At 52.1% G+C, this 16,395-nt stretch overlaps 2 protein-coding genes across 5 annotated transcripts in view; one reads left to right on the forward strand and one right to left on the reverse strand.

Moving 5' to 3' along the window:
- Positions 1 to 16,395, reverse strand: part of LOC140898034 (uncharacterized) — a 302,273-nt gene that overhangs the window by 12,240 nt on the left and 273,638 nt on the right. The window lies entirely within an intron of this gene.
- On the forward strand, positions 3,125 to 15,559 carry LOC140898050 (uncharacterized). 3 transcript variants are annotated; one of them, XM_073311486.2, is made up of 5 exons: positions 3,125 to 3,294; positions 6,470 to 6,557; positions 7,092 to 7,218; positions 8,903 to 9,016; positions 9,370 to 15,559. In XM_073311486.2, exons 2-5 carry the CDS (start codon positions 6,534 to 6,536, stop codon positions 10,989 to 10,991), a joined length of 1,887 nt encoding a protein of 628 aa, XP_073167587.2. In that variant the 5' UTR covers positions 3,125 to 3,294; positions 6,470 to 6,533; the 3' UTR covers positions 10,992 to 15,559. The 3 variants fall into 3 exon arrangements, with proteins under 3 accessions (XP_073167587.2, XP_078704643.1, XP_078704644.1); XM_078848517.1 differs by having other exon boundaries at positions 3,215 to 3,294; positions 9,373 to 15,559; XM_078848518.1 differs by lacking the exons at positions 3,125 to 3,294; positions 6,470 to 6,557 and adding an exon at positions 6,674 to 6,887.

Raw genomic sequence — 16,395 nt, forward strand, 5'->3', positions numbered from 1 at the left:
TGTGAAAAGTGATCCTCATATGTTTGTTAACCACGTTTCGCTGCCTCCCAGCTCGCTAGCAAGTCTGCTGCGGTGAAACGCGACGGTAACAAACATGCAAACATCACTTATCACAGCAGCAGACTTACCAGCTAACAAGTCTTTTAAAAGACTGTGTTTCTATTCTCTGTAGGTCCAGTAAAGAATAGAGGCAACTCAACTGTATATTATTTTTATTATTCTCTAAAAAAAAAAATCCTACAAAATAAACTACAATGATTTGGACATGTATATATGCATATTTATTTGTTTTTCATAAAGTGAATTAAGTGTTTTAGGAAAAATTATCAGAGTGGCCACCAGCGGGAGTTGGTGGCCATGTGCTGAGGCCACCAAATTCTTGTTCTGAGAACGCCTGCCCTAGAGAGCTTACAGTGGTGCAGCTGCATCAGTAGCCATAGCCTAAGAGTGCTGTCTAATCTCTTGATCTCTTTTTGGCCTAGCAAAGTGAGATCCTGCACTCAACTCGGTGGCACTGGTCTGTTTCGATGGCTGCATCTGATCAATTCCAACATTTCAGGGGATTTTCTAGGTGGCCATCAGAAGAAGGCGGATGATTTTGGTGACAATTGGGAAACAATGAGGGGGAAACAGGTGACAAACCTGAGTGGGCAGAGCACCAGTCCCTGACCCAGAGCAACAGGAGCTTCCCTGTAGACATCCAAGTACCCGACGGGGAGCTGCAGTCAGTGCCCACAGGGGGGAGCCAGCTGGGAGATGGGCAGAGGGGATCCCTGGGAGAGGGGCAGACATGAGGGGGTTTAAATAGAGCTCAGGGCAGGTTCATCTGGTCCTACAGGTAACCAGCAGAACCAAGTGGCAAAGCACTGACAGCTTCATGACCTGAGCCAGCGGAGCAGAGCTGGTAACTCCAGCCCAGGGTTGGTAGCCAGTGAGCCTGGTGTGGAGACAAGAGGCCAGCTCTGACCAACTGCTCCCTGTTCCAATCTGTTACCAGAGCGAATCACACACAAAGTGTCCCCTGCTCCCCGACACCCCTGGATTCTCTGGAACAACCCAGAGTCTCCATAGAAACCCCCCTTCTCCCTCCTCCCCGGGATCTGCATGTCTCCTTTCTGTCCCCCCATTGCTCCTGTGGCTTCTATGCACAATGTCTACATAAGGCTGAGAGAAGCTGCCCAGGGGAGGTGGGGCCTTAGGAGGCAGGTTATGGGGCACAGGGGCTGCATTAGATGGGTTGATCTAAGTCAAGGAAAGTGTGGGCCCCTTACTGAATGAGGGAGGCAACCTAGTGACCGAGGATGTGGAAAAAGCTAATGTACTCAAAGTTTTTTTTGCCTCTGTCTTCACGAACAAGGTCAGTTCCCAGACTACTGCACTGGGCAGCACAGCATGGAGAAGAGGTGACCAGCCCTCTGTGGAGAAAGAAGTGGTTCGGGACTATTTAAAAAAGCTGGACATGCACAAGTCCATGGGGCCAGATGCGTTGCATCCGAGAGCTAAAGGAGTTGGCGGCTGTGATTGCAGAGCCATTGGCCATTATCTTTGAAAACTCATGGCGATCCGGGGAAGTCCCGGATGACTGGAAAAAGGCTAATGTAGTGCCCATCTTTAAAAAAGGGAAGAAGGAGGATCCTGGGAACTACAGGCCAGTCAGCCTCACCTCAGTCCCTGGAAAAATCATGGAGCAGGTCCCCAAGGAATCAATTTTGAAGAACTTAGAGGGGAGGAAAGTGATCAGGAACAGTCAGCATGGATTCACCAAGGGCAAGTCATGCCTGACTAATCTAATTGCCTTCTATCACGAGATAACTGGCTCTGTGGATGAAGGGAAAGCAGTGGACATGTTGTTCCTTGACTTTAGCAAAGCTTTTGACATGGTCTCCCACAGTATTCTTGCCAGCAAGTTAAAGAAGTATGGGCTGGATGAATGGACTATAAGGTGGATAGAAAGTTGGCTACATTGTCAGGCTCAACGGCTAGTGATCAATGTCTAGTTGGCAGCCGGTATCAAGTGGAGTGCCCCAAGGGTCGGTCCTGGGGCCAGTTTTGTTCAATATCTTCATAAATGATCTGCAGGATGGTGTGGATTGCACCCTCAGCAAGTTTGCAGATGACACTAAACTGGGAGGAGAGGTAGATATGCTGGAGGGTAGGGATAGGATACAGAGGGACCTAGACAAATTGGAGGATTGGGCCAAAAGAAATCTGATGAGGTTCAACAAGGACAAGTGCAGAGTCCTGCAGTTAGGACAGAAGAATCCCATGCACCACTACAGACTAGGGACCGAATGGCTTGGCAGCAGTTCTGCAGAAAAGGACCTAGGGGTTACAGTGGACGAGAAGCTGGATGTGAGTCAACAGTGTGCCCTTGTAGCCAAGAAAGCCAATGGCATTTTGGGATGTATAAGTAGGGACATTGCCAGCAGATCGAGGGACGTGATTGTTCCCCTCTATTCGACATTGGTGAGGCATCATCTGGAGTACTGTGTCCAGTTTGGGCCCCACACTACAAGCAGGATGTGGAAAAATTGGAAAGCTTCCAGCGGAGGGCAACAAAAATGATTAGGGGTCTGGAACACATGACTTATGAGGAGAGGCTGAGGGAACTGGGATTGTTTAGTCTGCAGAAGAGAAGAATGAGGGGGGGATTTGATAGCTGCTTTCAACTACCTGAAAGGGGGTTCCAAGGAGGATGGACCTAGACTGTTCTCAGTGGTAGCAGATGACAGAACAAGGAGTAATGGTCTCAAGTTGCAGTGGGGGAGGTTTAGGTTGGATATTAGGAAAAACTTTTTCACTAGGAGGGTGATGAAGCACTGAAATGCGTTATCTAGGGAGGTGGTGAAATCTCCTTCCTCAGATGTTTTTAAGGTCAGGCTTGACAAAGCCCTGGCTGGGATGATTTAGTTGGGGAATTGGTCCTGCTCTGAGCAGGGGTTTGGAGGAGATGACCTCCTGAGGTCCCTTCCAACCCTGATAATCTATGATTCTATGATCGCTAGGACCCAGGAGCCGCGCAGTGGGTTGATCGCTAGGACCCGGGAGCGGCTGGGGGGCGGCTCTGCGGGGAGCGATCGCGGGGCTCAGGCCCGGCAGCAGGAAGTGACTCGCAGCCGCTGCGGTGACTCTGGCTCCTGGCGAGATCCCCGAGCCGCGGCGGCTGGTGCTGGGAGCCCGGAGAGGGGACTCTCCAGCCGGGCCCTGCCCGCTGCTCCCCGGGAGCCTCTCCCAAGGCAGAGCCCCCAGCCCGGCCAGGGACCCCTGCCCCGGGGGGCCCCGCTCGGAGGGAAGGTAAGAGAGACCCGCCCCCCCCCCGTCACCCCCGGGCTGCAGGGGGCGGGTTTGGCCCCGGGCTGCTCCCCGCGGAGCCGGCTGCGATTCCCTGCCCCGGGCCCGGGAAAGCTGCCGCAGCCCCCGGTGTGTGCGGGGCGGGGGGAGCCAGCCCGGGCCTTGCTGGGGGCTGTGACAGCCACACCTGGGGGACGGGGGCTGGAGAGGGGCAGGGGGGGTGTGTGGCCAAGGAACAATTGCCGGGGGTAACGGAGATGTGAGGCCGGGGGCAGGAAGGGGATGCAGGGGCAGGATGCGATTGGGGTCGGGGCAGTGGTTGCACTGAAGGGAGGCTGGGGTGTTGCAGGGGAATCCAGACCGGGGGGTGGTGGGGGTGGTGGGGAGGGTGAATTATGGGGCTGAGGGGAACGAGGCTGGAGTAGAGCGAAGATGTGAGGGGGGGGCTCTGGGAGGGAAAGGGGGGGATGTGGGGAGATGAGGGAGACTGTGAGAGCAAGAGGAGACTGGCGGGGGAGGGGAGAGCCCAGGGGCAGGGAGAAGGTGGAGGGGTGGGGAGAGATACAGGGTAGCTCCCCCACCCCATGGGGTAAGGAAGGGTGAGGGGGCTGCCCTGCCCAGCGGCCAGTGGGGATTTGTTTCCCTAGAAATAGTCAAACCAGCACTGAATTGGGCAGGACAGTCCTGAAGTGCAGAGTTCAAGTCCCGATCCCGGGCTGAATGACTCCCGGACACCATTTGTCCCGGATTCCCTGGGCCAGGGCTCCGTCCCTGCCTAAGGCTCAGGACCAGCGCCAGCCTGTTCCCTGTGGGGGGGATTGAGGTGTTATGAGGCCCCGCCCCTTACTCCTCCTCTTTCCCTGAGGCCCCGCCTCCTGGTCAGGCCAGAAGCCAGAGTCAGGCTATAATAAGACCCACCTGGGGACCCCAGGCTGCTTTGAGGAGCCCCAGAGCCTCCACCTACTCTGAGCAGTGGATCCTGGGGTGGGATACACTCTGGGGGATATTCTCTTGCACCCCAGCCCCCTGTACAGGGCAGGTGGAGGGTCACGGATCCCCATAGTGGCCCCGAGCTCCCTGAGCGTCTCTTATCATTCCATGGCCCGGCTCTAGCTTCAGGCTTGGCCAGGAGGTAGGGTCTCAGGGGGAAGAGGAGAAGCAGGGGGTCCGGCCTCCAGGGAGAGGAGGGGCGAGGTTACAGAGGGGATTGGGGCTCCTGCATGTGTCCTCCTTTTGCCTTTGAAAAGGTGGTCGCCCTAGGGATAGGGGGTGGGCAGGAGACTTCCCCCACAGGGCCAAGAATTTACAAGGCAAATGTCCACCCAGAACCCCTCCCCCTCACACACACCCTGCTCCCAATTTCATGTTTGTGTTTAAAGACAATCTCCTTATTTGGTGGGGTCTGGATCCTGGGTTGACAGGACTGAACAGGGGCTGGTCTGATTTCAGAGCAGGATTTGGTGTCCAACCAGAGTCACTGCGAGCCACAAGGAGTGGAATTGGGATTTGGTTTCATTCGGTGGCAGGCGGTGTGTTCGGTTCTGGATCAAGACACCCCGAAATGGTTCTGTGCCCCAGAAGTGGAGGTGGGAGTGAGCCTTGTTGCTTGCTTCAGTGGGGAACTGAATTTGGGGCATGGGGCCTGCCTCAGGTGGGACATTGGGAGGGAAGAACTGCCCCAAGGGGTGGGGATGGGTGAGAGGAGGCCTGTCTAAAGGGAAGAAGAATTGAGTAGCCTTTTTCCTTGGGCTTGAAGAGTTAATTTAATTTCTGGGACCAGGGAGCCCCCCACTTCTTCTCTCCCACCTCCCTCCCTGCTCCTGTGGGCTGCCCCCTTCTCTTCTTCTTCTACTGGGACAGGCCATTCCGGTAGCAATCACATGTCTGGGTGTTGTTTTGTTGTCTTGTTTTTGTAACAAGTGAGATCAGAGTAGGTTTTATTTTATTTTGCCAAATATTGAGCTGAAATATTGCTGAAACTTTATTCTAACTGGCAGCCGTTTCACCCTGAGGTCGATTCAGATTCACTGAGTAATAGGAAAAATGCTGGTTTAAGTCTGGTTCCAGTTCCATTAATAAATGCCGGTTCAAAGTGGTTCTCTGGTTCTGTTCTGGTGTGAGTCCTGGTGGGCAAATGAAATCTGCAGCTGCTGAGTTGTGCCTGGGGTCTGCAGGGGCAGCTCAGCGAGGCCCAGTCATGGGGGGCGCCTCTGGTTACTGTTAAGGCAGAGGAAGCTGGTGTCTGTCTCTCTCTGCTCATGATATTAGCGCCCGGGAGTTAGCTGAGCGTCCTGGGTCAGAATCTGCTGCCTCCTCCCTTGTGATCCTGGAGCCCAGACTGAGCAGCTGCTGCTCTCCCAGGGGGTCTGTGCTGGGGAGAGACCTCATTAAAGCCCACTCTGTGCCCAGCCAAGATGGGGACTTCCCCTGGTGGCTGCAACTAGCCCCCTAGGGCAACCCTGGGCTTTTCCCACACCAACTCCTGAGCCAGAGCCTGCAGGGGATGGGGAGAGACCCTGGGGGGAAAGTGCTGGGGCCGGGTAGGAAAGTGACTCCGCACAAAGGGCCCCTTTCAGGGACTTGCAGGTGAGTTTGTAGGGGAGGGGGAGGGGCTCCCCATGAGTCTGCGGGTCCCCGAGCTGCTGTTCTCAGTGACACAGCCAGGCTCACCCTGGAGAGCAAAGGCCCATGGGAACGGGAGTCACCAGTTCTCCCAGGCAGAGGGGAGAGGGAAGGAGACAGGAAGGGGAATGGTGAGACTGAAAGGGGCAGCAGGATCAAGAAGTTGGGAGGGAGGTTCCCAGCCCTGCCCAGATCCATTCCCTGCATCACCCCTGGGCAGAGTGACTCTCCTGGGAACAAGGGGAGGAGCTGACAGAGGAAAAGCCAGGTCCTGCCCTGGCTGAGTCATCCTGCTGCTGGTGAGACATGCTGCTGTGGAGGCCAATGGCAGGGGGAATCCCCCAAAGTGGCTCCTTTGATTCTGCTCTTTTCTAGTGTCTAAAAGAGTCTCAGGGGGTTCGTGCTGGTGGGAGGGGCCGGGTCGGTGTTGTAATAAAGGGACTGAGGGTTTTCCCAGCGTGGCAGAGTCCAGAGCGTCTGTCTCCAGGGAAAGGGGGTGTGACATGGACTCCAGCCCCTTCTGAAACCTCCCCCATCGCCCCTCTCGCCCTGACAGGCTGAGGAATCACGTCCACGTTTTGCTCCAGATCGTCCCATCTTCCAGGAGACAGGGAAGGGAAATGGCTGTGATGGAACGAGCTCAGGTAGGGCATTTTCAGAGAGTTGCAGGAGGGGGTGTTGTAGATGGGGAGGGGCAGGAAAGACATAGAATGAAGGAGGGAGGGGACAGGGTGTGTAAACCCCCTGTGACACATTGAACTTGGGCCTGATTTTCTAAAAAAGGCCCATTGGTGGGGGGGGGGGGATTGCCCCATTTCTGAAACAGGAAACACCCCCCTGGGGAAGGCTGAGAAAACTCAGTGCTGGAGCCTGGACCCACTACGCAGAAGCTGCGGTGAAATACGAAGAGAAGCTCTCAGGATTCCTGTCCCTGGCTCAGAGCTCTGCTTCCCGTAACAGCCTATGGCTGGCAGGTGTGTGGGAAATGAGAAGGTGCTGCCCTTCTCCGTCTGCTGTGGGGAACAAGGAGCTCTCACCTTCTACCCACCCCCTGAAGTCACCTGGCTGCTCTGAGCAGGATGGGGGTGGGATTTTGCTTTTCTGGGCCTCCTCCCCTGTGAATAGTGGGATTGTGGCTGGGGCAGCAGGTGCTGAGTGGGGGATACTTGTTGTTTCAGATGCCAGTGACCTTCGAAGAGGTGGCTGTGTATTTCACCCAGGGGCAGGGGGCACTGCTGGACCCCACTCAGAGAGCCCTCTACAGGGATGTCATGCAGGAGAACTATGAGATGGTGACCTCGCTGGGTAAGCGATTCCCGTCCCCTCTGTTATTAGAAGCCTTGGGGTCTGCATGTCTGACTCTGGTCAGGTTCTTCCCTGGCCAGTTGGATTGGTGGGAGAGGGTTGCATGGTCCACAGCTCCAGTGTGAGACACCCTTTTATCTCCACATCTCCTTCCAGGGAACAAGGGAGTCAGAAACCTAATGGACAGGCTAATTCGTCCCCATCTCTCCAGCTTTCAAGGGGCCAGAAGCAGGGTATTGCCGTGTTTAAAGAGGCTGGTTCTGGCAGGACACAACTGAGAGTGCCAATTCAGGACAAATTGCTTAAAGCAGGGCAGTTACGGCCCAAGGCTGGGATTTCTGTGCACACCAAGGCAAACCAAACCAGCCAAAGAGAGAAGACTTTGGTTTTACCCCACTGGCTAACCACAAGTCACACAAGCAATTCCCTTAGACACTCCAGTTTCCTAGTGTCTCCACCAGTGCCACTCATTATGGGAACAAATGGTTATGAAAACCAATACCCCAGTAAAAGAAAAAAGGTTCTTTCGATCCCAAAGGACCAAGCCCCAGACTCAGGTCAATATACAAATCAGATCTTACCCACAAATCACGCTGTTGCCAATCCTTAGAATCTAAAATCTAAAGGTTTATTCATAAAAGGAAAAAGATATAGATGAGAGCTAGAATTGGTTAAATGGAATCAATGACATACAGTAATGGCAAAGTTCTTGGTTCAGGCTTGCAGCAGTGATGGAATAAACTGCAGGTTCAAATCAAGTTTCTGGAGGACATCCACAGCTGGGATGGGTCATTCAGTCCTTCATTCAAAGCTTCAGTGTAGCAAAGTCCCTCCAGAGATCAGAAGCAGGATTGAAGACAAGATGGAGGAGCTGCAGCTGCTTTTTATATTCTCTTACCATGTGGTCTGTCTTTCTTTGTTTCAAAGACAAGCTGTCCATCACCTGGCCTGGAAAAACCTCAGAGTTCTGTCCATAGGCAGGTCCCTGCATGCCTTGCTGAGTCGCAAGGTGTGTCTGCCTTCTCTCAGTGGGTCAATTGTATAGCTGATGGTCCTTAATGGGCCATCAAGCAGGCTAGGCAGAGCTGGCACCAACTTGTCTGGGGTGTCACCCAGAAGCACAGCATAAGTTTGGAATACAGACAATATAGAGACGATACTTATATCTTTAAATACAAAAATGATACATGCAAACAGATAGCATAATCCTAACCAGCAACCCTTAACCTCATCTTAGATACCTTATTTGACCCCCTTTATACAAGGTTTGGTGCCACTTTGGGACCTTGGTTGCAACAATGTTCTATACGGTCCCAGTTCACGTCAATAACGTCACACCCTGTCTATATTATTTCTCCTTCATACAAAACTGTTCACTGGCCCTCTTGGGACTAGTTCCATAGATGGGGAGGGCTCTAGGTTCTGCAGGCTTGGAAATAGGCAGGAGTTTAACACCCGAACTGTGTGTGTGTCATCAAGTCCCCCAGAGCACACCTATCCTGAGACCTCCAAGTGGGGGTGTAACAACACCTCCTTCCCAGCTCCCAGATGTCGTCTGCTCCCAAGAGGTCTGAGTTACCACAGTCCCATGTTGGGTCAGGTTAAACTCAGGGAATGTTCCTTGTCACAAATAATCTACCAAGACTCTATGAGCCCTGAGCTTTCCTGATTTCACCCTGAGCAGGATTCCCCATTCCCAAACCTGATGTGATCGACCGTCTGGAACGAGGGGAAGAGCCATGGGTCCCTGATCTCCAGGCCGGTGAGGAAGGGGAGAGCCTGAGAGGCACCTGCACAGGTGAGGAGTCAGGGAAACTGAGACAGAACCATCTTGTGAGTGAAGGAAAAAGCTGGGACTCCCAAAATGTGCCATGAGTGAGAGCTCTCAGTTCTGCCCCATCTCACCCAGGTCAGGGCTGCAGACAGCAGGTGTCGTATCATCAAGCAAATTAGCAGCCACGGCTTCCCACCCATCCTGTTAACTGTTGGGAATTTCCCCCCTGACTTTACTTCCCTGGGAGTGTTTGGGTGGGATGTGGAGGCAGAATCCAATGTCTCCAGCTCCCCAACAGTCACTGTGTTGTTCGTTACCCCGTGCTATTCCCCTTTCTCCCTGTCGTAGGCAGTGATTCTGAATTCTCTCTCTCCCAGCAGGTGATAGGACAGTGAGTGGGAACAAGGAAGAGAATCAGCAGCAGGAAGGTCCTCGGAAAGTGGAACCGCAGGAGATAGTTTTGAGAAGAGCTGAAGGGAATTTTTCCCAGTGCTTGGAACAGGGAGAAGCCTGGGGAGATCAACACAGATCAGTGATGCAGCTGAGAAACTATCCCAGGAAGAAACTAAATAAATCCATTGAACGTGGCAGAGGATGCAAGGATCTCAAGGAAACCACAGTCCAGCAGACAAGTCACAATGAAGAGAAATCCTACAAATGCCTTGACTGTGGGAAAAGATTCCATTTCAGTGAAAACTTTCTTAAACATGGGAGAACTCACACAGGAGAGAAGCCCTATGAATGCCTGGAATGTGGGAAAAGCTTCAGCGAGAAGTCAAACTTTATCATACACCAGAGATTGCACACAGGAGAGAGACCCTATAAATACCTGGAGTTCGGGAGAAGTTTTAGTCAGAGGTCACTCCTTCTTCCACATCAGAGACTGCATACAGGAGAGAAACCCTATAGGTGCCTTGAGTGTGGGAAAAGTTTCAGTTTGAAATCAACCCTTAATAGACATCACAAAACACACACGGGAGAGAAACCACATAAATGCTTGGACTGTGGGAAAACTTTCAGTCAGCGCTCAAACCTTATTAAACATAGGGGAATCCACACAGCAGAAAGACCGTATAAATGCTTGGATTGTGGGAAAACTTTCGGTCAAAGCTCGTACCTTATTAAACATAGGAGAATCCACACAGGTGAGAGACCGTATAAATGCCTTGAGTGTGGGAAAAATTTCATTCGTCACTCACACCTCACTAAACATAGGAGAATCCACACAGGTGACAAACCCTATGAATGCATCCACTGTGGGAAAAGTTTCATTGAGAGAACAAAACTTACAAGACATCAGGCAATCCACACAGGAGAGAGACCCCATAAATGCTTGGACTGTGGGAAAACTTTCAGTCAGAAGTCACAACTTATTATACACCAGAGACTGCACACAGGAGAGAGACCTTATAAATGCCTTGAGTGTGGGAAAAGTTTTAGTCAGAGCTCAAATCTTATTACACATCAGCGAACTCACACAGGAGAGAGACCTAATCTATGCCTTGAGTGTGGGAAAAGTTTTAAGCACAGTTCATCACTAATTAATCACAGGAGAATCCACACAGGAGAGAGACCCTATAAATGCATTGAGTGTGGGAAAGGTTTTATAGAAAGTTCATCCCTTACTAAACATGGGAGAATCCACACAGGAGAAAGACCCCATAAATGCCTCGAGTGTGGGAAAGGTTTTATAGAAAGTTCATCCCTTACTAAACATGGGAGAATCCACACAGGAGAAAGACCTTATAAATGCCTTGAGTGTGGGAAAAGTTTCAGTTTGAAATCAACCCTTAATTCACATCAGAAAACCCACACAGAAGAGAAACCCCATAAATGCCTGGACTGTGGGAAAACTTTTGCTAGGCACTCATCCCTTATTAAACATGGAAGAATCCACATGGGAGAGAGACCTTATAAATGCTTTTACTGTGAGGAAAGCTTCAGTAAGAGCTCAGAGCTCACCAAACATCAGAGAATCCACAAGGGTGAGAGACCCTAGAAACAGCTTGACCGCAGGAAAAGATTCAATTTGACTTCACACGTCGGTGACCCACAGAATAGAATGTGGGGGAAGCTGCATTTGGTGGTCCTGGAGTATCAGGCACCTGCAAATCTGCACAGTGAAGAATCCTCTGAGATGTTCTCAGTGTGGAAAATGCTCCAAGTGGAGCTAACACCATGTTGGACATCAGAGACCCCTCCACACAGCAGGGAAATTCTCTGAGTGCCCTGATTAGGGCCGGCCATGGTGAGAAACCCATTTCCTCGTTCCCTCACACATCAGGGGCATTTGGCTCCCAGGGATCCGTCTGTCCATTGCTGGGGCGAGGATCCAGCAGCCGAGCAGCAGCTGGTCATTGACAGACTCCCCAGGCAGAGGAGGAGAAGCCCCGATCAGCCCCTCCTCCCTGCTACAGCCCTGGCTGCCGAGCTGATGGGCCACAGGTGGGGGATGGGAGAGAGAGAAACTCCTCCAGACGCTCCCTCTGGCTGGCTGAAGTTCCCCCCTCTCCCTTCCCCTCCCAGACGGGGTTCCCCTGCCATGAGGATGAGGAGAGGGACACTCTGGCCAGGACCCACCTTCACTCTACATACCTGTCCCCATCCCCTATCTTCCACCAGCCCCTGGGCTGGGCTCCCCCACTTACCTGGGGCTGTTCCCTGCAGGGGGAGTGTCCCTGGGGCTGGTTATTCCTCCCCTCCCTGAATCCCCCAGGGTCCTGGGCTCTGGGGGCTCAAATATTGAGGGACTAGGCAGATGGATTCTGGGGAGGAAACTGGGGATTGAATGGTTGGGGCTGGTGGAGCTGGGAAGCAGGGGGAGCTGGGTGCTGGGGCTATCGAGTGTTTAGGGATCATGGGATAAGTGGCGAGGGAGAGCACAGGGGTAGCAAGGTGCTTCCTCTCCTCACTCACCCCCTCTGCCCCTTCTCCCTGCCCCCACTGCATTCAGACAGCACCACTGGGAGGGGCTGATCCCCACAGAGCCTTTTGTGGGAGGCCTGGAGATCCCACCTCTGACTCTGCAGCATCAGCCTCTGAGCATCTGTCTATGGTAGGAATCGTTTTCAGGATTAGCCAGTGCATTTTTGTGACCCTGCACTGGATTTCGTAGTGTAAACTCACCCTGAGCATTTTATGTGTAAGACTAATGTTTTGTCATGGATATTTTTAATAAAAGTCACGGACAGGTGACCTGTCCGTGACTTTTACTAATAATATCCATGACAATATGGGGAGGGAGAAGGCTCCATCACCCATGCTGCTGGGGCTCTGGGGTCTTATGGTGGGTGGGCAGCTGCGGGGGCTCTGTCTGGGAGTTCCCCCCATCATTCTTGGCTTGGAGCTCCTGGGCCTCCCGCCACCTGTGGCAGCTGGGAGCTGTGGGGAGCCCCAGCCGCCCATGGTGACTCAGGACCATGGGAGCTACCCACGGCGGCCGGTAGCAGCTCTTGGCTGCCACAGGTGGCAGGGGGACCCCGAAGCTCCAAGCCACCATGGGCTGAAGTCACAGAGGTCTCTGGAAGTTGCAGATTCCATGACTTCCACAAATCCATAACAAAATCATATCCTTACTTATGTGTTCTGACCCCCTCCCATTCGCAGAGTGATCATTAGTCCCTGAGTTCCCTCTTTGGGGCTGGATTTTCTCATTCCCAGATAGTCAGTCTCACATTACTCCAGGCCCTGCTGAAAAGCATTAAAGTGTTTGTACATTTTCTCCCTTATGCACCAGAATTAACTAGATGCTAAAAAAGTAGGGAGCAGAGACAGTAAAATGTGGTGTTTTAGCTTCTGTGCTATTTTAGGGCAATGGGGTGAATCTGAGGGATTCCCTCTTTCCCCCAGCACCGTCACTCTCCACACTCAACACAGCAGCTTCTGTCCCAGCAATGGAGAGCTTTATCCTGTCCCCGTTCTACCCCTGCACCTCCCAAGGTGTCACTTTCCGCCGTGTACCTGGCTCTCCATGCTTAGGAATCACAGTTTTGATGTCTATGATCTTAAGTCAGACTCTGGAGGGCTTGAGAAGGAAGTGTCACAGACCTGGGAGCGGGCGGGGAAATCCCAATGAACCTCAAAGCACAGTTTGACTTGTAGCCCTGTTTCCATCTCTTGGTAAAATTGCTTTCAGTTTTTCTTTAGGCTAGTCCAGATCATTTGTAGATGGGTAGGTTTTTTGTCTTTCTTGCTCATACTTTAATTATATTGATGCTCAAACTTTTGCAACTAATACAACCAAATAATGAGGCAACAAATGAAGCCTTTTTAGCCACTTCAGAAGAAAATAGGTACCTGTTTCCCCCCTGATTTTGAGTCTTAAAGGATTCACTGAGATTTCACTTTATGAGTGTGAAAGTGTTTTATAGATTGTGGGTTTTTCTCTCTTCGTGAAGGCCGTTAGGTCACATACTTTGATATTGGTTTAGTTTGACAGGATGTCGCTCAGATTTGTTGAGGACTTCATGAGACAAATGGTCATTTGCCAAAATCATCCTTTTTTAGATTTTATTCTAATCTTTATATAACCCTTTGTCATGAGATTTTTGTGTGTGGTTTGAACGACGACAGTGATCAGTGTCTCTCAGCACAAGCACTGATGCTGCGAGCTAGAGTCACAGTGTGAGAGGCTGAGACTGAAACGGGGAATGAAGTTACTGCCTGATCCCTGCAGAGCTGTGAGATACCGTTGGGAGGGGGAGAAGTTGGGGGAACAGAGCTGGGAAACTGCTGGGTTTGCTCCTCAGAGCCAGACGGCTGAAGCTCAGAACTGTGAACTCGCTGCACCAGTGCCAGAGAAAAACTAGAATTGGACTGTGAGTGTCGCGTGAAGCTGCCCCTGAGCCCTAAAGGGCCATGGACAACATCCCAAAAAGAATGATGGAGGAGGGGGCAGCATCTCCCTACTGCTGAGATGCCAAGATTGGGTACATGCAAGAAGGGAGCCAGGGATGTCAACAGACCTGGGCCAGCCTTGGAGCCAGGCCGACCCCCAGCATTGAGGCCAGAGGGAAATGGGGAACCTGACAGCCCACCTGGTCACCGTGACACTGCATCCCGTATTCTTCACAGAGATACTATTACAGGGGTGGGCAAACTTTTTGGCCTGTGGGCCACATAGGGGTTGCAAAACTGTATAGAGGGCTGGGTAGGGAAGTCTGTGCCTCCTCAAACAGCCTGGCCCCTGCCCCCTATCTGACCGCGCCCACTTCCCACCCCTTGACTGCCCCCCTCAGAACCCTCCACCCATCCAACCCCCCCTGCACCTTGTCCCCTGACTGCCCCTCCCAGGACCCCTGCCCCCCCGGGACCCCACCCCCCTATCCAACCTCCCCGCTCCCTATCCACACCCCCACCCCCTGACAGGCCCCCCGCAACTCCCATGCCTGTCCACCCCCCCTTTCCCCATCCCCTTACAACCCCCCCCGAACCTCCGCCCCATCTAACCGCCTCCTGCTACCTATCTCCTGACGGACCCCCAGGACCCCCTGCCCTTTATCCATCCCCCCAGCCCCTTACCACGTGCCGCTCAGAGCAGCATGTCTGGCAGCCGCACCGCTCGGCTGGAGCCAGACACGCGGCGCTGCAGGAGCGTGCAGCCCCGCCACCCAGAGCGCTGCCTGCATGGCGACATGGCTGCGGGTGAGGGGGGACAGCCCAAGAGCCGGGCAGGACTGTCCCGCGGGCCGGATGTGGCCCACAGGCCGTAGTTTGCCCACCTCTGTACTATTATGATATGGTTATGGCACAAGTAGGATGTATTTTATACAAGATAGGACATGTGAGATATCATTGAAAAGGTTATGATTTACTGAATATGATTATCCTATTTGTATGCATCTATCATTTTTATATCTAAAGTTAGGAATATTGACTGTGTATCTGTATTACAAATGTGTTTACACCTGGGGAACGCCCACTAAGCAAAAGATTGGCAGTCTAAATGGCTGGCTAGGAAGGGCCATTGGAGAGAACAATAGATCTTCAACGAAGCTAAACTCCCACCAGGGAGCCTTCCTGAGGAAGCTACAAACCACCTCCAAGTTATGGCTGCTGGGATGCTACAGGGTCATGTGACCAGATCACCCGGTACTGGACTCCATCTTGGAGAACCAGTGTTTTTCCACTGAAAGGCGTGGGACCAAGCTTGGTGATAAAGGATTCCCACCATATGCAAAAGCTATTTAAGGCAGGGGAGTGACATCATCATGGTTCTTCCCTTATTCTCTGCCCAAAGGAGACTCTGGGAAACACCTGAGGAACAAGCACTGAACTGGGGGGAAGTGCTGAACCCAGGCTAGAGGGGTTTCTAGCCTGTGAAAGGAATACCTGGGAATTTTAAGTTGCAAACAAGGGCAGCTGGCCCTCTTTAAGAATACCTAAAACTGGCTTAAATCATCATTTAGGGTGAGAAGTTGCTATTCATATCCAATTTCTTTAGTATATTAAACTTAGATTGTGTTTTGTGTATTTGCTAGGTAATCTGCTTTGATCTGTTTGCTATCCCTTATAATCTTTTAAAATCTATCTTTTGTCGTTAATAAACTTGTTTTTGCTTTATCTAAAACCAGTGTGTGTGGAAGACATAACTTAGAGCAGAAAGCTGTTGTCTATTCCTCTCCACATTGAGGGAGGGGGTGAATTTCAGGAGCTTACGCTGTACAGTTCCCTGTGCAGCGCAGGATGGTATAATTTTGGCTTTAAACTCCAGAGGGGGATGCAGGAACTCTCAGGTGCCTTATCTGTGCCTTCCCATGCAGAGCTGATCACAGAGTCTGTATGAACTCCAGCTGGGTGTGTCCCTACTATATGTGTGCTGGTAACGTGCAGACTGAAGCCTGGGAGAGGGCTTGGCAGGCTGGTCACAGCAGTACAGTGTATAGGAGGCACAGGCTGGTTGGATAGGGGGGCTCAGTGGTACCCCAGTTCCAGATGGTACCCTAGGAGGAACCTGTCACAATCCCCTCCCCATCTACTGCAGTGTCCTGCGTGGGGACAAGAGAGACTGTCTCTGCCCCACTCACCCCACGCTGCATCTCTCTTGTGACTAAGCCCCTGTACTTCATGTTAACCACTTCAAGATGGTTATGATATATTGTATATAAAGAGTGCCTGGTGAGGAATCATTGGAAAACTGATGATCTGCTGAACATTATGCTGATGAAATGTGTGTAACACAACTGCATGTAGAATGGTGAGATTTTACTGTATGTTTGTTACTAGGGTGACCATATTCTAGGTCCCCCAAAAGAGGACACTGATGCGCAGGGAGCTGGGGGGTTAGAGTTGTGGGTGCGGGGGGGGTATTCATGAGGTGAAGGCAGTGTCGGTCACCGTCACAGTGGCAGGGTGCTGGCATAAGCTCAGAATGCAACGACAGACATCAGTCAGGACCTACCTGT

Source organism: Lepidochelys kempii, chromosome 14 (genome assembly GCF_965140285.1).
Source record: "Lepidochelys kempii isolate rLepKem1 chromosome 14, rLepKem1.hap1, whole genome shotgun sequence".
Taxonomy (NCBI): Eukaryota; Metazoa; Chordata; order Testudines; family Cheloniidae; genus Lepidochelys; species Lepidochelys kempii.